The 25,317-nt window shown below is 39.3% G+C and overlaps 1 protein-coding gene across 3 annotated transcripts in view; it reads right to left on the bottom strand.

The window, feature by feature from the left end:
• Window positions 1-6,170, bottom strand: part of CFTR (CF transmembrane conductance regulator) — a 94,448-nt gene extending 88,278 nt beyond the window's left edge. For 2 of the 3 annotated variants that reach the window (XM_074539945.1, XM_074539946.1), the window contains exon 1: window positions 5,419-5,700. In XM_074539945.1, the coding sequence (XP_074396046.1) occupies window positions 5,419-5,471 (53 nt within the window). In that variant the 5' untranslated portion in view covers window positions 5,472-5,700. Of the gene's footprint in view, window positions 1-5,418; window positions 5,701-5,887 lie in introns of those variants that run through there. The other variant, XM_074539947.1, reaches the window with a different exon arrangement.
• Between the last annotated feature and the right edge of the window lie 19,147 nt (window positions 6,171-25,317).

Here is a 25,317-nt window from a genome sequence, read left to right as displayed (position 1 = left end):
CCCACTCTCATGGAAGGCACTTGAACTGCATCTACAAATTCACATGGCAAAATCTGGCAGTGTTTCAATGTCTCCTTGTATACTAGTTAATTTTCACCTTCAATTTACTTATTTCAGAGGACATAATGTTTTCAGAGGACATGTTATTACCTGGATGTCAAGTTGGCATCATCCTGCCTCCACACATATGCTGCATAGCTGGGGGGTGGGTGAAGAGAAAAAACACAAACCAAGACAACAGCAACAGGTAGAAACCTCTTGCAATAAGTCACACTATTCTCACCACTTTGAAATTTAGAATATCCAAAAATGAAGATATTGAGAGTGTCAGATTCTTCAGGATGAAAGAGTTGATAATTGTTCACTGCAGAAATATTCTGAAATAACTTGGTCACACCAGAAATACCCTTGTGCAATCAAAGTTCTGGACAAGAGATTTCAGGCAGATTGCACTCACTCCACTACATGCTTCTAGGACAAACCACAGTCCTTGTGTATCCCATTTTTTCTCTAAAGTATTAGTAAGGAAACTTCTTTTTAACATATCCTTTGTGCTATCTGCTTAGACTTCAAGATCTTCAAAACATACTTCCTTATCAAATATTTTGCTTAGTACAGAGGACTTCAAATTTCTTTCAGTGCATTTAGAAGCCTCTATAATACAGATAATAAATCTACTAACCATGTCATTGCCTACAGTATTAAAACAAAAAACAAGGGTTTGGATGGATTATTTCTATCTCACCAAAATAAAATCAAAATGTAGAAAATAACAAGGTACAGACAGGTCTGCAAATATTTCAAATGCTTGATAATTTATTTGGAGTATCAAGATAGTAAGTCTTCTTCCTGCAGGAAGAAAACAGACTTTAAACACATTTCAGAAGTCAGATGCAACTTGATCTAGGCATCTGTGCTGTAGAGTTATAAAGCAGGCAGAGAAGATCCCTGTGCTACACAAGGTTTGCAGTTTTGGTCATTAGACCAAGGATACAGTACCAGGCTGAGCCAAGGACACAATTTGGCCTTATTGTTAAAGGTATTCCTCTGACTGAAATTACATGAAGTGTAGGATACTCTGCATCCTTTCTCCAGTTCACTTCAAGTTTCATATTTTACCTTGGAAGCAGCGATAGAAGTCAGATTTTCGGGAGTCCAAAACTTGCATGCACATCTCTGAACCACGTGACTTCCAGAAGCTGACACTGCTGGTTTAGACAGCTCTGAAGGAGTGGCAGACCAGCAGGTCTCCAAGGACCACTTGTGGCAGCAGACAAACGATCAGGCAGCCTCACAGGGCCATAACCTGGGCTGCAGCTGCATCTGTGCTTGGTTACCACAAACAGCCAGGATTTGCAATGCCTGGGGTCAGTGCAAGGCAGCTCACCAGGGCTGGTGACACACCGGGCCCCAAGGACACACTGCAGAAACATTGCTCTGTATCAGCGTCTCAGCTGGCTGCCCCAGAAACTGAGGCATGACACTGTGCCCTTCACCTGCTACTGCACACAGTGGCTCCTTATTCAAAGAGGAAAGATGGCCAAAGTGCTATGGCTAGGTATTGATAAGGGAGGGTCCAAATATATATTGGTTATGACAATTTGCAAACACCTGCCCTCCAGAGTGAAATTTATAGACATGAGTTCAGCATTTAAGCTTCCTATACAAAATCTGGAACATTTAGGAATTCAAAACAGTGTCAGGACAAATTTTGGCATAAAATTTACACACTAAATGCCAAACTTTGCAAGGAAAACACAAGATTTTTCAATTCAAAATGAAAGTCCTTAGTAACTTGTCACTGTATTCTAAGATATGCTGTTCAAGGATAGAGCAGGGACTGCCCAGAAAAGGGCTGCTTTAGCTCCTTTTTCTGAAGGGAATCAATTTAATCCTGATGAAAATGCCAGAAACTATCTTGTACAAAGCACACTTAAACTTGAAATTATGTCTGAATTAAGCTACAAAGAGTGACAGAATAACTAGCGTACAGGCTAAGTACTTCCAAAACTTGAGTCCTGAATTTTCTTATCCACCCTAAAGATTATTAGCAGACTTCATAAGAAGCTCACAGCAGGAATTAGGACCTGCAAAGTTTTTTATTCAGAAGAGTACACAGCAATTCTTGATTTATGCTCTAAAAAGTAGCTGAGCCAGAGATAGATAACTAAAACATCTTCACTGCCAAACGATGCTAACACTTCCTAGAAGAGGTGAGGTAGGGAATTGAATTCCTTTTCCTAGCCCTCACAACACACACAGGGCAGAAGAATGAATCCAACATTTATCCCATACTGGCTAAATTGTTCTAGGAATCCCTGGACGGCTGTGTAAATGTGCAGATGCAAAAAGCAACCAGAGCAGATCTTATTGACTGAATCCATGAGAAGACTTGACACAAAAGCTGGGTTAGTTTGTATTTCTCATTTGGATTTAATAATGAATCAGGTACTAAAGTACTAGGTCTTGCCAAATGTTGTCATGTTTGATAGGTACCAAAGCAAAAGTATGTGTTTCAAGAGTTGGATACAAGCACAATACAAGTACAAGTGGATACAAGCACTTTTTGAGAACTTGTATTTTTACATCTACAGTTGCTTGTAAAAGAACAGTAATAAAATCAGAATTGTCTCACAGTTGCAGCCATTTCTGAAACTCCAGCAATAACTCTGTGCGCCAGTTCTCAGATAAAATTTGATTAATTAACAAGACTTCCTGATCTCAGTTAATTTTCAATAAAAACTAGGTGATTGTAAAGTAGTCTGATATTGTTTGTGACAAAAGGTATGGCCTTGACCCTGAATAACCCCAAAACTCCAGAAGAAAATAAGTAATGGCTATAAAGACAAAAGTGAAGCTTCACAGTGAATTTGAAGCTAAGCATATGATGATCTGGCTACTTCTGCATAAAACTCTGTTTTCTTTAAGCAAGGTCAAAAGTTGCCAATGAACAAAAAGAATGTTTTGCATGAGCTAAGGAACAAAAGAGATCAGCTCTGAAAACATCATAAGGAAAATACATCAAAACACAAAAGAATCCCTGAAACCCCAAACTCTCAGTATCTAGTGTTCTCTGTTTTCTAAGTGTCCCCCTAATGGAAGATCTCAAACCACTTGTTTTCACATTTGTTTCTTAATCACTAGAGCTCAGTTTTTAAACCAAAACTATTTAAAATTTAGGGTGAAAGTCAATTTATAATTTTAAATACTTACTATCATGACCCCTTCTTGCAATTTTTTTTTGTCCCATTAGTATCACTATCACTAATACAACAAAAAGATAACACTTTCTATAAGATACTACTCTTTGTATAGCAAGACATTTTCTTCTCACTTTTTTGCATAAAGAATTAAGAAAAAAGGTCCAATCAATACTAAAATATGTATAAACTATCCAGCTATGAGCTGAATTTGTTCTGACTTTAACACATATTAAACCTGTCCCTCCTACCCAAACAGGATAGATTATGAAGCAATAAAACCTTGCCAATATGTTTACACACCTAGAGCTGATAACAGCTTGTACAATATTAAATAGTAATACATTTATCAGCAAGATTCCCTGAATAATCATAGCTAATATTTTAACATCACATGTGCTAACATGATCTTCAACTTATCACATTATATTCAGATGGGTACTTCACACATAAATGCATTGTAGACTCTGATAAAAGTTACTTCACTGAAACATGTACTGTGTTGTACTTGACAGCATCTATCTCATTATCATTGAAAAAAGCACTCTCTCTCCATACATCTTTTTTCCATTTCTTTGCTCTAGTTTATATTCATCATTAACTCCTTAACTTCACATATTTTATTATTATCACTTTGGTTACAGTCACCTGTCCAAAAGCTGGTACAGTATAATGCATCATGCATCCTAAACATGATTAAACCAACATTCAATTGACTTAAAGACTGTGATTTAAAAGATGAGCTCAGGCATCACCATGGTTAATTATGTACTTAATGAGCATGAACTGCAACTGGTTTCAAACATGGAAACTTTCACTATGGTAGGAATTAGACATGTCTTTGCTTTATCTTATTGAGTTTTTTCCTTCACACCTTCAACAACCTAAGTTCTAGGGTGATAAATTTATAGAAGTTTATAAATAAAAAAAATAAATACAGCAAGTGGCCCCCTCAAGCTACTAAATTGAGATACATACTTATTTTCTACAGATTTCTGTCTTACACTTCACAGCAGCACTGACTGAAGCATCATTTATGGAGAATTTATAATTGCTTACGTCCCTGTCATGCATATCTCTGGTTCTAACAGTATTTGGCAGCAAGCAAGGCTTCTTTCCCACTGCAGCACCTTTGGAGAAAATGTGTAGGATCACTACATTTACCTGGATGTATGTAAAACTTTAGGAACAGATTATATTTGGGATTATTCCCCTCTATCATATCTGGCTAAAATGAGCCAAAGGGGGGAGACAGGCAAACAGTGACTCATACAGAGTCCCATTAAGAAACTTTTAAAAACATACAGACCAACCTGCTGAAAGCTATCCCAAAAGCATTTAAAAGTGAGCTAAAAGCTCTCAGTTTTTCAGGCAGAGACCTCATGACAATGTTACAATTTTACACCATGTGCTCTCTCTTTAGTCATCAGGTTCACATCTTACACATGATTTCCTCCCGCCCTTCCTTGCCATGCAAGAGACCCTCCAGTAACAAAAGGGGGAACCAGTACTCTGGCAAAACCAGTGCTGTGTGGGCCAATGCCAAAAAGATTATTTGTTCTTTCCAGTTCACAGTGTCATTTCTAGCGATGTCACATAAGACGTATTCAGCTTCCATATTGTCTTACAAAGTACATTGTGCCCAGGCACCGGTATTGGCTCCTTCTCCTTTTATTTGAAGTTTTTAGAAAGAAAAGGCACTAGGGAGTTAGCTTGTAAGAGAACATTTTCAAGGCTTGCAAGGAATTGTTTCCAGTAAGATCATATATTGCACTTGCACATTGAGCAAATGCTAAACAATCAAAGAGCCAAACAGAAGGAATCCTTGTTCTGAGAGCATTTCCCCTCTGCTCCCTACCACCCCACGGTGTTCTCAAAGTTTACATGAAATAACAGATTAACTAGTTGAGCAACTACCAAAGGTTGCTCAAATTATGTCATAAATTCATCTGTTCGGGTCCAGCACAGGTTTATGACACCTGACGGAGCCCATTCCCGGTGCTAAAACCCCAGCAACAACAAAAAAGAGTGATCTCATCAACCAGCGAGACTCCCACTGCTCTCCCCGCAGGCCATTCCAGAGCTCACGGGCTCCCGGTGCCCGATTCCCCTCTGGGCTGGGCTGGGGTCGCGGAGCCCCCTGAGCTCCCCGCACGCCGCTGCCCAGCCCGGCCCGCTGCCCCCGCCCGCCCGCGTCCAGCCGCACCGGGGCTCCCACCTGAAGAAAAGTTTGGAGAAGATGTTCGCCTTCTCCAGGGGAGACCTCTGCATGGTGAGGGGAGGCGCGGTGAGATGCGGTGAGCGGGGAACCGGAGGCAGCCACTAATCGCTGACGCCTCTCTCGCCCACTCCGCTCCTGCGGCTCTCCCACCTTATCCGCCCGGCCGCTCTGATGTCACCGTGCGCCTCCTGCCCCGGCCCCTCTCCCCGCCTCTGCTTTGCCCCGGTTCAAAGGCGGGCGGGCTGGGGCCTCAGCCCGTGCTCTGCCGCCGCCGCCGCTCCTCCCCCTCCTCCCCGCCGCGCCCGGCACCGCGCACCGGGCGCGCCCCGCTCTCCCCCCGCAGCCTCTTCTCCCCGGCTCCCCGAGGGCTCCTGCCCAGCCCGTTACCTCCACCTGCCGACCCAGCTTCCCGAGCCGCCCCACCCCGGTCCCCAGCCTCTCCCCAGCACGAATCCCCTCTTCTGACCAAGTGCCGAGGTGGGGAGAGCACCCCTCCCGATGGGCCTTCTGCCCTCTGTCCAGGGCAGCGGGGACAGCGCAGCGAGGACAGCCCCGGCGGGGCGTGGACACCCCCTCGTCCCGCCGAGCGCGCAGCTCCTCACCGCGGAGCCAGCCCCTATACACCGGGCGCCTTTTGCAGCCCACCGAGACCCGGGGGCCGAGGCGGGTTTGGGCTCGGTGGGCACCCGTGGCCAGGAGCCCCCGACCGCCGCCCCACGCCTGTGCGCCCCGAGGGCGAGAGTGGCGGCACACGGGCTGAAGGCAAGAGGGCGGTCTGCACGGGGAAGGGTGTGGGGCAAGCGCGATCATGCACACTTTAAAGTACACTTGCTTCAGTTTTACAAGTTCTCTGTCAGGCCCGTACCTCAACCGAGACAATGAGAACTAAAGTTATATCTTTAGTAAGTTATATCTTTATTAAGTTATATCTTCAGTAAGTAAGTAATCAAACGCCCAGATCTAAACTAAGGCTGTTTCTGAAGCTTTATATGTGTGACATACAAACAAAATCACTGCTTTAATGGCTCACAACAGAAAGCATACTTGAGAGAGACAAAGATGACAAGAAGCAAGAAAAAAGAATATGTGATTTAATTCTGTGCAGGATTTTATTTTATTTGCTGCTTTTTGTTTGATGTTTACACACCCCAGTGTCCTTTCATTTCTGTAACTTAAAAAAAATGCTAATGGAAAGGACCATGCTTTCTTAATCACGCAGACGCTGCCCTCTAAACTGGCTCTGTAAAGATGCGAACGTACTTTTCCACGGACTTACAGCTTGCGCTACAATTTAACCAGCTGTTACTCTTTGCAAACTTGCAGACACTTTTTATTTCAAAGTTTCTCGCTACACCCCACTGCGCTTTCCTGAAGAATTTCTCTTTGCCTTGACATTTCTTCCTCGTAGATCGCCAAGCCAACAAGTGCCCTCTTACCCTGTCACGGCACCAGGGCTCCTTTGTGTCTCAGACCTCCCTCGAATCCTTCCCGATTCTGCTTTATTAATGACAAAACCAGTAAGAAACGCGGGCAGGCAGGACTCCAGGAAACTGTCCGCATTTTATCATGTCCTCAGACAATACATAGAGGCAGGGCTAAATCCGCCCAGGCTCCAGGACAGCAGCGCGGAGCCCTTCGGCATCCTGCCACCTAGTGGAGCGGGGCCCGGGGCGCCAGGGCATCCCGCATCGCGCCGCGCCCCCCAGTGCAGCCCCTACTGCACTGCGCACCGCATCCCGCACCGCCATGCATCCCCTGCTGCACCGCACCGCACCGCACCCCCTACTGCACCGCACTGCACCCCGCACCGCAATGCATCCCCTACTGCACCGCACCGCACCCCGCACCCCAATGCACCCCGCACTGAACAGCGCACCCCAACGCACCCCGCACCCCATCCGCACCGCACCGCGGCAGCCGGGAGAAGGAGGGATCAGCTTCTCCGGGTGTTCGGTGCTGCGCACCTGAAAGGCACCTCCCGCCAGCCCCTCCAGAGTTCAGGGAGCTTAAGTAGGAAGACGAACCAGGATTCAGATTCCCCCTCTGCACCAGCCGGGGCAAGGCTGGGATCCCACATGCTCCATCGGCCTCTGAGAGAAGTTCTTTGGGTAGACCCTGACATGCAGATCACCTAGATCTACCAAATGTTTTCACTTCACTAAAAAATGGTGAAATGTTAACTTAAAGACAGAATCAGAGAATCTGCTTTGCTAGAGAAGGTCTTTGAGATCAATGAGTCAGAATGGAAACCCATTCTTCTAAACAGTACACACTAGCCTGCTACAGGCTCTTCCCCTTTCTAGCCTTTGGATCTCTGGCATAAGTGAATAAAGCAGAAACTGAGCAGAGGATTAGACTTCTTTTTTTTTAATTAACATTAGAAAGTGAGGTATGTTAGTAATTTGAAACCATTAGTGGATCAGGTCCAAACTAGTTAAAATGTCAATTGGTAATGAAGTATTCTTCATAATAGTATCTCCCTGTGGCTATTACCATAAGAGCTGATTTGCACACAGGTAGCAAATTTGGGACTAACAAAGACATCCCATCAATCATCACTGATTATGTAATTTTTCTTACATGAAAAATTCCACGAACTTTCCCTAATTTTGTACACTTCTTCTCTAAACATAGAATATTTCTTTGCCTACTTTTTTAAGTACCAGCTATAGTTCATCCTTGGAGTGATGACTTCCCTGCTCTGCTCTGGGATCCAATAATTTTGCGAATAAATCAGATGCTTTCACATTCACACATCCCTCAGTCAAAAACTCCTGAACTCTTGGTTTTGTTTTACATATTTATTGTCATTTTCCTCTCATGTATCCACAACATTTCCACTGGTACATTTCCTTGCTTATTTCAGAGTCCTAACCTTCCCAGAGATCTTTAACATAGTCAGCTGACATGAAAGTAAAACTTGTCATTAGTGTTATTCTGAGTAGGAATAAACTGTAATATTTCTGTTCTTCTCTAGGGACTGAAATACCTCCAACTTAAGTATTATCTATGCATTTCATTTAAATGAACTTCTTTCACTTTTACAGAAATGCAACTTGATACAACAGTTTCCTTTAGATGTATCCACATCCCCCATCTATTGGACTTTACTTTGAAGAAAGCACAGTGAGGCTGAGTTGGCCAGGCATGAGAACAGGAGGATGAGTAGAGCTGGCTCCCTGTGCCATCCCAGGGATGAATAGTGAGTAGAGCTGGTTCCCTGTGCCATCCCCGGGATCAATAGTGAGTAGAGCTGGCTCCCTGTGCCATCCCAGGCATGAGTATGAGAGCAGAGCTGGCTCCCTGTGCCATCCCAGGCATGAGTATGAGAGCAGAGCTGGCTCCCTGGCCCCCACACTCATGCAGGGGTAACTCAACCAGGTGAGAACCAGCAGTCTGAAGTCACACATGGGGAACAGACTGGCTGGTTAAGGTGCTTCCACATTTGTGGCAACTTAAAGTGATTTCTACCCTGGGAGCTGTACCTTGACCTCTCTCCTGCCTTTGGGCACATGTTCCCATTCTGCTTCAAAGCCACCAGACTGCATGTAAAGCTGTGTAGGGCTTCTGACCTAGCTGAAAGCTCCACCAGAGTGGTGCATTTTCACTGGGATATGAACTTAGGAGGAAGAAAACTCACTTAGCACTTTGCCATGGTGAGTACCTATAGCAAGGGGCAAGGCAGAGAAAGGCAGGGCATGGATTTGCTTTACATGCCATGAAGTCACCAAAGGAGCTTCCCCTTCCCTTCCCTTCCCTTCCCTTCCCTTCCCTTCCCTTCCCTTCCCTTCCCTTCCCTTCCCTTCCCTTCCCTTCCCTTCCCTTCCCTTCCCTTCCCTTCCCTTCCCTTCCCTTCCCTTCCCTTCCCTTCCCTTCCCTTCCCTTCCCTTCCCTTCCCTTCCCTTCCCTTCCCTTCCCTTCCCTTCCCTTCCCTTCCCTTCCCTTGGTACAGCAATACATTCAGGGGCCGGGGCTTGTTTGTTTTTTAACCCAACTGCTGGTTTTCAGGAAGAGGAGAAGATGATTTAGTTGATTGGTGGTGATTGTTCAAAGATTCAACTTTATATATCTTGATGGTCTTTTGCAACCATAATGATTCTATGATTCTAAAAAAATAAATATATTTGGATTTTTGATTAATATCACTGGAAAAAGGGGTAGAAATTTTTAGTAGAAAGCATGATCATATGATCATATCAAATACAATCTCCTCAGAAAATTAAGCTAAAGAGCTGTCAAAACTAACACTTTAAGTCACTGTTTTTCTGTTGTTGCTTAAAATGAAAAAGTTCTTATTTCAGTCTCCCAGTTCTGATCTTCTGAAAGAAAAAGTTCTGCACTGACCTATCAATCACATTTCTAATCAAACCCGCAATTTTTTCTGAATATTTTAATTAACTGGAAACTACTTTTTTTGTAATTAATTTTGGTTTTCAATGTCTCATTCAACCCCAAAGAAGTCTGATTTATTTTCTTCTTTTTTTTTTTTTTTTTTTTTTTTACTAAAAGCATAGAACTCTATCCACAATTCTAACACTGGTCTTTATCTCAAGCTTTCCTGTACAGTCAGTTGAATCTGGGTTCCCTTCGTCATTCCAATGGTGGGAAGCCCTACCTCAAATCCTTTAAAAGAATGACCTTACATATGGGTCAGGCAGAGGTCCTCTTACCTCTTAAGCTGGGAAAGTAGTCTGGCCACTTTTCCATAGGGTAGGGCTTTAATCTACCCTACAGTTGCCAGTTACAAAAAACTGATTACTCTGTCTCAGAGCTGCTTGCACACATTAATAAACTACTCAAAACAAGGCAGTAACAATGAAAGAACTCTGTCAACTACAGTTTTAAGTAAATACACAATTTATTATTCAGCACAAGCATTCTACCTGATGACTTATGAATATCTACTCCTAGTTGCTCAAGTCCTCAGAGTATTCTCTAGCTATGGACAAATTAGCAACATCTTACTTTACATACTGTTCATCAGTTTTGGCTTTTACCACTATGAATTCCAAAGAGCTTCTCTATTCCCAGGAAATATTTGAAAATTGAATCTTCATCAAGATAAAAGCTATAGCAGCATTCACTTGAAAAGTAAACTATTCTCAGATATTTACCAGGCAAATACTTTTTGAGTCCATATTCATAATACTTCTAGGATATAGATGGACATGCAGAAAATGCCAGACTGACAGCTGTTGGATCCATTTCCACAAGTAAAAACTGCATCCCAGTACCTTGTCTTAATACTGTTAAAATTGCTTCAGCCAATGCTTCAAGTATTAGCAGATTAACATTCCTAAACTGTGCACACTGGATACTTTTGGCAAGCAGAGTCATGTGTGCTTTACCAGTATCTATGTTAGTTCAATACATGATCTCAAAAAATATGGAAACCAGTTTAATATTCCAGAGAAACTAAGCAGATCTTTTATGAGGCACGTGCTTCTGTGGCACAACATATGCAGCAGGGAGGTGAAGTATGATGAAAGTATCAGACCTTTCATTCTGGACAGGTAAATCTGCCAAAATGGCAGATCCCATTTTGGTAAGATCTTACATGGAAATAACAAGAGGGAAAACAGTGAAAAATACAGCACAGGCTTGATGAAGGAATAGCAGAATAGCAGTGTGTTGGTGCTCAGTATGGTGCAACTCACACTGAATTTGCAGAGGTTGATTTTTCAGGCACTACACACCAACTTCTTCAAAGCACTTTAAATTGCACACAATTTTCAACAAAAATTGTAACATCATACTACATGGAACCATCAGACAAAAGTCAGATATGTTCATGTGCTGTCATTTGGTCTATGGAGTTAATAACTCCAGTACAATACCTTTTTAAACAGGAAGGTATTTTTAAGCCTTTTGAAATTGTAGACACACAAAAAGGGAAATGTAAATGTATTCTTTCATTCAGAAGCACATGACTCTGTGACAACCTATTTCTATTTATCTATCTATTTACCAATGCATCAAAACAAGTATAAACTTTTAGACCTACTGATGTGTCATTTTGGTCTGCCTTTCTGCATGATCTATCAAAGTGCTGACTGAAATCTTGCTGACTAAGTTTATGTCAAATAAAGTCCTAAAAGACCTAGAATCTGAACAGGGGTAGTTCAGACTTTGGCCTTGATTACATAAGAATATGATACTACTTATTTTTCCAGAAGATTTCTTAAAATGGTGAAAACCCTCTGTTACTAACTCTTGCAATATCAAGACTTGTGGTCGGTTTTAACATCTTGTTCACAGCTTAATCAGAAAACAGTCATTGTCCTGGCAGATAGGGTATCTGCATTAAAATAAATTTAAAAAAAAAGAAAAAGAGAGACAACTTTTGACAAACATTGAAGCTAATGGAAAAAACAACAGGTACCAAATGTAGGGTACATCTTTTCACTTTACACTTGATAAAATATATTTGGTTCCTTGGAAGTTGCAGTAGAAAATAGTTTTCTGAGAACTTCAGGTTTTTTTTGCTTTCAGTCTAGAAGTAGTGAGGGGAGTTAAGAGCTTGAAAATCCAAGTCAGAGTCAGACAAGCTTGCAAGGTTTATGTTTCCAAAGATAGCTTAAACTTCTTCCTCTTCATACTGTCATGTAATAATCCCAGAACAATAGTATTATTGAAGTTAAAAGGGCAAAAATCCAAGACTGATACCTTCTGTGACTCAATAAAGGACACACGCCGGCAGTCTTAAACAGCTGAGTAACAAAGATTATTGAACTACCTAGGGCATAACAAAAAGTGCTTAATTATTTACAACTGCTTAAAAGAGAAAGGGCTTGAGTTCCTGTCAGAGCCCTGAGACTGGAATTATCTTTACTGGAATGTTACTGCAAAGATCATGCAGTATAAACTCTACCATGTGAATCCATGCAGCACGATGGATCCTTAACCCATTTCTTTTTGAAAGTATGCTTAGTTTGCTGTATGCTACTCTTGCCTAAAACAACTCTTTGTGGGTCCAAATATTTTCTGAACTTAATCGAAAAAGTTAGAAGCAAGCCAACATTATTCCAGTTGCAAAAGAACTGTAAGACTTGGTCTTTTTTTCTAGTCTTAAATAGTCTAAAATTGCCTCTGCAATTGCCTCTTCAATAAGGAAGTTGCCTTAATACTAAAAAAAAAAAAAAAAAAGAAAAAAAGGCGGGGGGATAACTGCTCCTGCTAAAGATATCCAAGAATTTTGAGATCACTGTGTGGTTAAAGGGGCAGACAGGGCTCCACATGAAGACAAAGGGTGGGGCAGCATACAATTCCTTGTTTCCAATGCAATTCTCTCAGCCTTCTCCACCCACATCCAGACCATTTCCACAGGCCACGCTGAGGTCCAGGTTAGTGGATTAAAGCCCTGTATTTAGTCAAGTTCAGAAAACCAATAATATTTTCAAGTACAAAAGAATAAGGATTGGGTCACTGCCTGACATTTTCACAAAGGGTTTTCTCCAGTCAAAATGAGAAGTGATGTCTTTCCTCTTTCTTGTTTTTTTTGTTTTGCTGGTTTTTTTTCTTTTTTAAATGGCAGATGTCAGCAGAATATCATGAGTTACTGAGTTTAATCAATAACATTTCACAGTGGACACAATGAAAAACTTATATGAGGTTAAATGTTTCTCTTAAGGAGACCTTGAAGCTACTTGTGCTAAACCAAACAGGTACAGCTTATTTTAAATAGTTGAGAATTTCAAGGCTAAAAGCAAGACTTCTTGAAATTGTGTAGATTTATGTCAAGCTGTGATTTACACAGGGGACAGCAGGAGAAACTCACCATTGTACAGCTATGGGTAAAACTCCCTTTCCCCCCTCTTTATTTACAAACTGCTTTATGACTTTCCTGCAAGAAAAAAGTTCATGTTACAGGGTAAGGATCATGTTAGATAGGATAAGAATCATGTTAGACAATAACAGCACAGTGATGTGCTATCAATGACAAAGCAGGCATCAGTCTTGAAGCTGTCCACAGAACTGATTGATAAAAATGCATTTCTCCACTTAAAAAGGAATTCCTGAGATGTAAGAAATGATCTTTTAAGATGACACTTTTTAATAAAAATTGCTAAACTGACAGAATATGAAATTTGATCATCAAGATCAGTCTGCCACTGTTTCAAGTAAACCTGCAGAGCAACTCAATCTTACACGCCCCTAGGTCATGCAGTCTGAAAATACTTCCCAGGGCTGTAGGCAAATTAAGGTTTATTGTAAGATACTGGCTATTGTTGTTAACACTGCAAAAAATAAGGGAACAGGCAATATAAGGATATATAAAGCAACTCAGGTTCCTGACTCATGACTTATTTACTAAAAAACCCAAACTTTACATACTGATATGATAACATATGTAAAGGAATGAAAAGCTCGCCAACAAAAGGCTGAGGCACTTTACAGAGACTTACAAACTGGTGATGAAATTCATGTTCCACTGAGTTCTGCCCATGAACTGCTAGTGCCACCATGTCTGGTAAAAGACCTACCTGGATGATAATTCTGAGATGACTTTTCTGAGATTGCTTTGCTAAAGCTATTTGACTTGAAGACAGTCAAGCACCCACTCATGAGCTGCTTTATGGAACCCAAATTGCAGTCCTTTATTTGAAGTCTATCTTTCAAATGAGGGACAATGTGGGATTTTGTTTTGGTGGTTTTGTTTCTCTGTTGTTTGTTGTTTTGGTTTTTTTTCCTGAAAGGAAAGTTGTTATTTGATAGAAGAAAAACAAACAAACAAAACCAACCAACAAAATCAAATACATCACACTTCTCAAGTGCCTCAGTTTGTTCCTACAGAAAAATGGAAGAATAGATAATCTCTTTTCTCTCTTTTTTTTGGCATGAGAGAGACGTGGTAATAATGAGCTTTGAGAGAAAATAAGAAAAACTGGACAAATTTAACAACACTGAGCACTGAAATGATAGACTCAAGCAGTTTTGAGGAGTTATTAGGGAAAGCATTTTCAGATTAGACTCTAGAATCGAAAAGGCTCTTTAAAAATTTCCATTTTATATCCCTACCCAGGGGTTTCTATAATTAGCTAGCTACAATTAGGACTATTGAATTGGTCAGTGTCAGCACAATACTTTTACAGCAGTTTAAAAAGCCACACGAAAGGTACACAGGCCATACAAAAGGTATACAGAAAATCTGTTATAACTAACAAACTGGGTTTATTTCTTAAGAAAGGGGAAATATTTGCAGTTTTATTTCTAACAGCATTTACCATAGAAATTGAAAACCAGGAATTTAATACTATACCCTTACATAGACATCTCCCTTGCTGGCTAACAAAAACTTAATTTACACATCTCTGTGCCTGTGTGGAAGGAAAAATGCAATCTATTCATGCACACTAATAGGTTATAAATTAGTATAACCATTGAGGGAAAGAACTTTCTGTGGGTCTAACTGTAGACAGCACAATGAAAGAAGAATGGGCAACACAAGGTGCAAGTTATGAGATAGAAATTAATAATTAAAATATTGAATTATATTGTACAGAAAGTAAATGATTTATCATCAAATATTTGTTTCAGTCTCATTCATCTTTTCTCAGAACAATAGCATAGAAGTTAGACAACAACGAAAAAATTATGTATTTGAAATAATAATCAGGAAAGACAAACAATATCAAGACTTCTGTTTACACTTTTTCATAATACATAAGTAAAGGGAAATGTTTGTTTATTACATGTTTATTACATTTATAATATGGTTAGGCTGTGAAAGTCAATGACCCACAGCTTTGTTAAGCTCATAAGGAGTCAGGACACAAACAGACACATACACAGGAAGGGAAATATTTAACTCATTTACAAAAATTATTTATTAAAATCTGAAATTTTAAAAAATAATTAAAATCTGAAATGCCTTTTTATTGAGACAATCTCTGTTTCTGTGAATTTAGGAGGCAATGTCTGGTATATGTAGTTTATCACAAAACATCTCTTACTACAGCTTTACTTTTTTCACTGTCATATGCTGGACAGAATCCTGGCTGAGGTAGGCAACCACAGTAGAGAGGTCTGTCGCATAATTTCAGCAGCAGGAAATGAAATCATTTTTTATTGACAGAAATAAAGACAATTTCATTCTGACAGAAATATAAAATGGCTTTAGACACTTCTTTTAGAGCTGGAAAACAAGGAGCAACATCTGAGTACTAGATGTACAAGAAAAGTACAAGTACAAGAAAATTAAACAATAGGAACAGTTATGCGTCTGTTTGCTGTAAAATAATTTCATTTTGGAAATCAGAAATAAGAGATATTTTCTGTTTATTTACTTTATTACCTGGTAAGTTGTTTTCACTATTGTTTCAGTGCTGCCTAAGGTCAGCTAAATCAGGATTCTAGTCACTCTCAAACTGCTTTCATTCTGAAAGTAAGATGCAACATACAAGTGAGACAAACTTTTATATAGGGAGAAAACCTGTAAAAAGAAGAGCCAGCAACATGCATATTAAAGGCTCTTTTTCATCCTTAACACAACCTCAGCTACCTTTCTGCTTGTCTCAGTCAAGCAGACCGAGCACACTTTTGAAAGAGCAGGTTCACCCAGTTTACCTGGGTGGAAGAAGGTGGGCAGGTGTTTATAAGTGGAGAGAAGTCAGAAGGAAAAGTAGGCATTTATGATTTTTAGAAAGAAGTAGTTAAACAAAGGTGCGTGATTCCTAACTCCCTTCCTTAAGAGATGATTAAGAATATCAATAAAAAAAAAAAAATAGAAAAAAAATTTGAAGGTTGTGTTTCCTGAATTTTAGATGCTAAGCTGAGAGTAGAAACACTGGAGGCTAGAAAAAGGGAGTAAGAAAAATAATTAAATTTTATTCTTCAAAGACTAAGCTAGGAAAGAAAATAAGAAGAGAATTTTTAAATTGATACCATGCTGAAAAATGCAGATAGAACCACTGGTATGGCTGGCATACCTCATTGTGTGTATGTATTGATAAAAAAAGAATATAGATTTTTAAAAAATCCCAAACACCAAAATGGCAAACAAGATATTTGTCTTGAGATATGTCACAGGAATTCTTAACAGTGAGAATATGAGGAGGCAGCTTTTTGAAGCAATGGGACCCTTCTAGCACCTTCTTGTCTAACTATAAATATGCTTGTTCTACTACAAATGCCTGGGGAAAAGTTCCCTCTCAAAACAGAGGCTAGAACACCAAGTGCCTACACCCAGTTGAGCACATTGTCTATATCCAATGAGCCTGAGCTGGTAGTTAGTCACAAATAGTCTTCCTGGGCAGACAGGAGCAGCAAACAGATTCCATTGCAAAAAGGCAGCCTTTTAAAAAGCAAACACAGAAAGAGTAATCTACCTCTGGACATAGCGGATCCCCAGCAACAACCTTGTTAACATCAGAATAAAAGGTGATCTATAGAACAGTGAAGAAGAAATATCCTCCATATAACAGAGCTCCTGAGAAGGGGGTGCTAAAATTTTCTGTGTAGGTATATCAGTTACACACACCAATTCATTCCCACTTGGGATACCCCCCCACAACATATTCATGAGAAATTAAATTAAAACTGGTGTGGACAGTGCTGCCCCAACAAGGTAGCAACTACTTGGTGATATTTCCATGCTTTATCCATGTTTATCAGGTACTAAGTTTCTATTAAAAAAAAAAATAATCCTTTGTGTTCTTCTAGGAGGTTGGCATTTTCTAAAAATCATTCAGCCTAGCCCAAGCCAGGATCCACACCCATCACAGGCTTGCAGAACTCAGAATGCTTCAGATATCATTTATCTAAAAAGAGCCCTCAGATCCTACTTTCTACAATAATATACATATATATATGTGTGTGTTAAAAGAATGAAGGCAGAGAAAGGTAAACAGTAGCCCAATCAAAGCAAGTAGGATGTTCCTCAAGTTTCTGCTGCAACTCAGTAACAAATGAAGCATGTGATCCTTCTGTCTGATCAATCAAAAATCTCTTTTTTGCCTTTTAATCATCTCTGGATCAATTAGATGTACTACTCCCACATGCTATACTTATGATTAAATTTATTTTCAAACAGCAGTTTCAATGCCATTAACTGAACGCTACATTACCAAATGCCTTTCCTTATACTTAATCCACTGTTCTCATTATGCTTCTGTCATTGCTGTTTTGATCATTAACTGTATCACTAGAAGTGGCTTAATAATTACTCATTGCTTCTAGAAGCCTTAGTATAAAATGCCTCCTGATTCCTCAGGTTTTCTGGAAAAAAATTCTTTTTTATTCTATTACCTGTTAAAAACTTTTAACACTATTTCAAGAATAGTTGCATTTTTTAGCAGTCTCCTAAAAGAATTGCAACAAGTACAGCAGTGAGAGTAACAGTTCAATAGAGCACTTGGATGTTCATAACACAATCATTACAAGAATCCATCTGTAATAAAAAGCAGTTCTTCCCAGAAGTTCTCCCAAATAACAGTGTAATGAATCACATGCTATTACTGTTTTGCAAAAAAACTTCCCAAGCCAAGATCTGTATTTATCATATTGTAACAAAGATGATCAAATTTAACACTGTTCCTCAAGACCTGGTGGTAATAGATTAGACAGGTTCCCAGGTTGTGAACCTTTTCCTCCATTACTCGAAATTTCAGAGACATCTAGACAAAAAGAATTTGTATAGGAATTAAAGCTCTGTGCCTCTGTGTGAAAAAGGCCACTCACCTGAGCAAGACAAGGCAGAAGACTTCTGTTGGCAGTATTCAAATAAACTAAGATATGTCAGCAAAACTACAATCAAGAAAATTGTCCTTAATCCAAAAAGATTGTTTATTGCTTTTTCTCAAATGAAAATTAAAAGTCTGAATTTAGACAGTGTGGATACTAGAACCAAGCATTCACACTAGAAACCATCTGGGAACAGAGGGATCCTGCCCTTCAAGCACACCATGTCAATCATAAATGCCTTGCTCTTAGCATGACTCTGTATTCACTGCACCACCTTCTGTCTCTCTGATCCTGAGAACAGATGAAAGCAAAATACCTTGGTACCAATTCAGGGAAGTGCTTCTGACACATCTGAAGAGGCATGCGAGAAATGGAGTTTCCGTGAGTCACTGTGAAAATACACATTCTCAATACCTGCTTGGAGCACTATGATCCCTGAGTTGGCTGGGGCTCTGGCCAGCTCTTTGCCAGTTAATAGCCACAACCACAACATGATGTAACCCTGCTGTTGGCTGTGAGACTCTTCCACACAGTGACTCACAGCTTTGTAACCTCAAAGGTGTACCATTAGCACAGGTTGCAAAATGATCAGCGGGGTCATGGGCAGGTAAAACAAGACAATTTTGCTAGTGCATACAAATAAAGAGGCCAGAAAAACAAATAAATGTTAAACAGAAGTTGTATTTACTTACCAAAAGTAGAAACAGTGCAAGCAGGAGAAAAAAATTTTCTAAATTACTTGAAAGCATAGACAGCCTTAACATTGCTTCCAAATGTAATGAAGAAATCTAATTCCTTCTTTTTCCAGACTGATGCTGCTCAAGATAAAATATGCTTTAAAAGTCACATTCATTCCTTAAAACAGTAGTTTCTTTCAACAAACACTGCTGTCTACAGATTTATTTGTAAATACTCATGCTATGCAGTTTAGGTAATGTGGATGAGGTTTAGATGAGGTTTGTCCTCTTTAACACTTCTGTGAAAACCTGTTTTTTCCAATCATGTATTCTTTATATAGAACATCAAATATGCATATAAAAAATTACAAATCCTAACTTAATTTGACTGAAAAGAGTCCTGAAAAGGGTCAAGGCTTATGGAAAAACAGAACTTTCCCATACTGGCCACCTAAACCTATACATAATGTGTAGTTTCAAGTGTTACTTTCAGCACTAGCTAATTTTTGCTACAAAGAAATTATTAGCCCAAGAACATAACAAGTTCAATAATGTATTTTCTTTCTCAATATGTCTTCCCCTATCTCTAAACATGTACATTGATGGTTCTAATAGTTCGCTGTTCAATGGAACACATACTTGAGAATATGTGACAGACTAAGAGGTATGTAATCATAATTTCTATCATCACAATCCATTGAACAATTTTAAAATGTTTTTTCAGTGTTGTATTTCTTTTTGTGCTTGTTCCTGTAAAAGATTTGGTGTGTAAAGGCCTTCTCAGTTCAGTATAAAAACAGCTTAGAAAAACATTAAAATTCCATTTTTAAAGTATTGATCTCACTTTATTTTAGCCAAAACAAAGCCTAGAGAGGACTGTTGCATTTTTAATGGTATTTTGTTAGTTAATGATGTAACAGAGGGCTCAAGGAAAAAGTGATGACTTGTTAAAAAATAAGAAAGTCTCAAAAGGTCTTCCAAACAGCCAGCACTACTGAGCTGCACAGTTTTCCTTGTCCACTGGCCTGCTCCTGACAAAGGGAACTTTCTCTGCCCTCAGTTTGGTAGAAATCATAAGTTTACCTACCTCTGTGATGAGTGGAAAGAGCAACTTACTTCCTATACCTACCCTGTCTTTTTTCCCCTTTGAATAAGCCTTAGAGCAAACTTCACTGATATTGTATTATTAACACAGCTTTCTTTCTTGCTTGCTGTGATACTTTTAGCTCTTGGTAAAACTAAGCAAGATCAGTTGTAGACGCAGGAAAATCTTCCATGTAAAGGAGGAAGTATGCCTTGTTCTTCAGAGCTGGAATGGAATAATGAAGGTTAAAAGTAGGAATAAACAGAAAAGCAAGCTAGGTAAAAGCAAAGTGAAAGAGCAGTATATTTGTATTTCCACATAAGTCTTCTGATTTATTTTAACTGTTTGTATATACAGTGTTTGACTTCAAAAAATTCAAAACCTAGTAAGAACTAGAATATAAGCACTTCTAAAACTTGTGTAGTAAATATGCAAACATTGCAAAGAAAAAATTCAAAGAGAAAGCACACTGAATTCCTTTTTATCTTTTTCTCCACAGCATTATGATACAGCCCTTACTTGTGTTGTCACTTCATCTAAAACTGTCCATCCCATTGCAGGTAAGAGAAACCAAGTAAGTCTAACAAAGAGAAAATAAAACCAAACAAACAACAACAAAAAGATGTTAGCTAGAACCATAGATTTCCCAAGGACTCTCCTAAATACAGAATCAGAGGTTAGATATCCTGACACAAATTTCCATGTACTGGGAAAATCTTATTCAAAGCATGCTGTCTTTTTGTCTGTTCTTCTAGATCCTGACAATAATAAGAATCCCATCAGTGTCACGCCTGCAAGTTAATTCTTTTATATCATGAATTATTTAAGTAAAGATATTAGCAAATTATGAAGCATGTTGGTGGGAATATTTGCCAGTTACAAAATCCTGTCAGTTTGAAATGACCATTTAGAGCTTGCTGCCAAAGAAGCACGTGGAGATCTTGCAGAAAGTTAGTCAAAGGGTTAATTGGAGGTTTGTTACAACTGGCTGATGTGGACAAGGAAACCTATGATCATGGCTCTTTAGTGCAAGCCATGTGGTCCATTTTCCCCCATATACATCTGGATTTCAGATATATTCCATGATGAGTTTGAATGATCCGGTTAAAGAAATGGGTATTTCAAGGAAAAGCATGGAAAATAACTATATGGACAAAGGCAAATTTTTTTATTGCCTCATAGGCAATTTGGTTTCCAAAACTTAAGTGTAAGTTAAGCTTTGTAGGAAAGCATTATGAGAAAGAAATCTATATCAAACAGCTGTTGACAGCTTATATAGCTGCATTAACAAAGAAGGAGCTGTCTTCAATAACTTGGACAGTTCTGGAGTATAGGATGATTAGGACTCAGGGAATTTTACAGAATCAAAGTAGATAGGAAGTGTTGAGTATTTTACTGCACCAATTAGACAGAAGGTATCTTTTTTCATACACTAGTGCCTGTTGATTTCATGCACTGAAACTAATGAGGTTTTTGTAACAAGAGAACTGCTATATCTATGGCAACAGCAACTTGAATGAAGCAGTTATGCCAGTGGTTAGAGACTTAGGAAGGAAAAGCTGCAGATACATATACAGGATCCTATGTACAAACATGATTCTTTGAGCACATAGGAGGCTGGATGATGGCCATTTAAATATTAGGGATTTATTAGAGGAAAGGAACCTTTTACTACTAGCTCAATAATTGTTGCTTTCAAAGCATGGAATTGTTACAGTTGGAAAAGATCACTAAGTCCAGCCATTAACATGGCACTGCTGTGTTTACCACTAAACCATATTCCCAAATACCACATCCACATGCCTTTTGAACAATACCAAGATGGTATTTCTACCACTTCCCTGGGCAGCCTGTTCCAAAGGCTGTCCACCTATTCAATGAAGAAATTTTAACTAATATCTAGTCTAAAGCTTCCCTGGTGCAGCTTGAGGCCATTTCTTCTCATCCTATCACTTACCCTGGACAAGAGATTGAACTTCACCTCACTACAATCTCTTGTTGAACAGTTGTAGAAAGCAATAAGGTCTCCCCTGAGCCTCCTTTTTCCAGGCTAAGCAACCACAGTTCCCTCAGCCACTTCTTATAAGAAGAAGTGGTTTCTGGTCTGGCTTCTGCCCCAGATACTTCACTGGCTTTGTTACCCTTCTCTGCTCATGCTCCAGCACCTCAATGTCTTTCTCGTAGTGAGGGGCCAACACTAAACACAGGATTTGAGGCCTCACCACTTCCAAGTACAGAGGGACAATCACTGCTCTAGTCCTGCTGGCCACATTATTTCTGATCCAAGCCAGGGATCCACTGGCCTTATGGCCACATGGGCACACTGCTTGGTCATGGTGAGTCTCAAGTCTGCTGTCAGAGACTGTCAGGGCATTCCCAGTGCATACCTGCTCCCACATGCCCAATAAGGAAGAGTTATGGTTTCCTGTTACTTGGACCAGCTGTGACAGAATAGCTCAAATTATCATAAAAGTCTCTTTCCACACACTTCTGCACGTAAGTTTGGAGAGTAGAATAAGAATGCAAGTATAAGACAGCTAGAAAACAGTACAACATCTTTGAATGGTTTTCCCACACAGTTTTTTCTCATGACTCAACTGTTGGCATTTGTAACATTTTTAGTTTATACCACTGGGGATGTGGACAGTATCACAATTACTCTTGAAAAGAAGACCTTAAAGCAGATGTAAAGGATATGATGACTTTGCTGGAAAAGATGGATGAGATTAAAGGAATGTAGCAAAGTCCAGTTAGCACATCCTAGGAATTCAGTGAGGGGTTGAACAGTTCCTCTCAGAAGAGAAACTGAGATTTTAGGAGCTCTGAATTACTAGTATCACTTTGGAGAGACAGAATAATAGGTCATAACATAAAATACCATCCTGAGTTAATAAACTCAAACAAAATAAGTCTAAAAGACAATGTATGTGTGGGAATTCTCACAATGCACAGAGATTACTGGTGGGCAGCCCCAGCAGCTGTAAAAGTAAGAGATAACCAAAGACTTAACATCCTGTGGTAAACCTATGATAACAAGGCCATTCAGTATGAAGGCATGACAATTAGGTTGTATGCTTTACTAACAAAAGAAAAGAAAGAGAAAAAAACAATACAGACCACCAAACATTGATTCAAATGTAGTCCCTTTTCCAAGAAGCCATATTCCTTTTGAATTGTCAAAGCAAAATAAGAATGTGGCAACCAATTAAAGTACTACATATATGAATACACTGAAATATGTGGATAACCTTCAATCTTGATAAAAGTGGTAAGCCAAAGTGAGATATCAGAATAAAAGCTAAACGGTGTAGAAAGCCCAAAGCAGCACTTGATCATTATAAACTGCCTTTAGAAAATTCAAACATTTGAGTTTCTAAGAGACAGGCAATACTATTACAAGTGGTTGCCTGAGTACCAGCAGAGAGTCAACAGGCTGAAACAAGAAGGTACTCACCATGATAACGAAGTGGGAGTACTGCCAGTTGAGATTAAGGGGACGAAACAGCATAGAACAGACTAGAGATAGTGAAGGAATGAGGAATTTTTAATAGAGACATTGCATTTAGTAATATCAGGAATTGTTCTGACATGGATTTGCTACACAGACCAAAGCTTTTAGGTTATATGAAAAGAAGCTAAAAATCTGAGTGACACTAAAATAAAAGAAAGTATATCCAACATCCTAATTCTTGTTCTAGGTTTTTTTATACATTACATAATAAGATATATTTTCACAACAGGATTCAGATTCATATCATGTCCATGAATTCCCCACTTAGTATGGGAATTCTGACAATGGTTTAATGCTTCTACCAGAAAACAAATTTTGCAAACAGAAAACCAGTTGGTATACAATTTATGCTCATGTGTTTGGCAGCAGATTGAAAGTTTTATATCAGGTACCATCCAGATAGATTTGGTAAAGTGGACAGGAGGAACACAGCTGTAAAAAATGAATTATAAGCAAAACAGATAAAATGAAATGCTTTCCATCTTTTAAAATCCATTAGAATGATGACTGAAATAATTATGAACAACACAATTTGCTGCAATGCGGTATCTAAACCAAACTTCATGATGTCAAAACTAAAACTGATTTAACACTAAGGGTGATTTCAGATCACCAAAAGAACACAGACCATTTAAGTTCTTTTTAGAGAATAAGTATCCATCTTTATACTTGAAATACCTTAAATATAAGACATGCTACAGCAGTTTACAAGTCAGCTGAAAAATCATCCAGGACAATATAAACTACTTTGTTTCCCACTTGCTTCATGAATGTGACCTGCTAAACTGCAATCACTTGTGCTACTTTATGGGACTTTCTTTCAAATTATGCAAACTCCTGGATGTACTGCTCTTAACCATGGAACTGGTACAGCTGTTAGTTCACCATCTCCCATTTGAACATTTACTGGTAATTTGTCAATCCTGTAGACCCAGAGCTATTAAGCCTCTCTGAGAATGAGGATCTCTTACAATTTTCCCAGCTTGAGCCATTCTATAATCACCTCCTGCATGTAAAATGAGTACTGCACAACAACAAGGAAAAGATGTTAGGAAGTGTTCCTACAGAAGTAAGTAAAAACACACTGATATCTGGCAAATATGGATGACAGCCAGGACTTGCCATACTATCAACCAAAATAAGTCTGCCTAGCTGAAAAATCAAGACAGACTTCAAGGTCACAAATAAGCTGGAGTAAAACGAATGTGAAAAAGGAGAGTCTGCATCAACAATAATGTCTGATTTACAGTACCAAGCAAACACAAAAGGAAAGATCACCTGCTACCAGATTCTGTGTGATTGTCTTGTTCACATTTGAAACAGCTATAGGGTATACTGGCTGCAAGGTTCTTCTACACTGTGAGCCTTTGAAAGGAGTTGGGATTTTTTTCTTTTTACACTAGGTGCTATCAGGCCTGTTACTGAAAATGACCTTCCTAGAGTGGTGCCCTTTGAGAAAGCAGCAGAATGCAGGTTGCATTTCAAGTGTCTGTGTTTAATTTGGATGGGTTATAATGCAGACAAAAGAAAATAAAATCACAAACAAACCAACCAACCATCTCCAATTCTGAAAACCTGAACCAGAACAAATAAATCACAATTGTCAAATACTAAGCAATTGGTAGTGTACTAAAGGTAAGGAATTTATTCATAGTACCAGCACTAGTTAGAAATAACTCTCTTGGAACATGTGATGTCAGTTCTAAAACATCACACTCAGTTGTCTTTAGACTTTAGCCACTGGGGATATAAGTCCTACTAGCAAGTCCATCTTCTGTAACACAGCTAAGATAAATGAATAATAATATGGAAGCTTGATTCTGGTTATGGTTATTATAAAGTTGAGTACTAGTACGCTCAATACACATACAAAGAAGCTGCACAAAAAAGGCATAAGTACTATTTTTCCTCTGCAGAAAACAAGAAATATTCAGACCAGTACT

The sequence above is a fragment of the Zonotrichia albicollis genome, chromosome 4 (genome assembly GCF_047830755.1).
Source record: "Zonotrichia albicollis isolate bZonAlb1 chromosome 4, bZonAlb1.hap1, whole genome shotgun sequence".
NCBI classification, from domain to species: Eukaryota; Metazoa; Chordata; class Aves; order Passeriformes; family Passerellidae; genus Zonotrichia; species Zonotrichia albicollis.
Note: the sequence above shows the minus strand (reverse complement) of the source record. Positions and strands in the feature narration are given on the sequence as shown.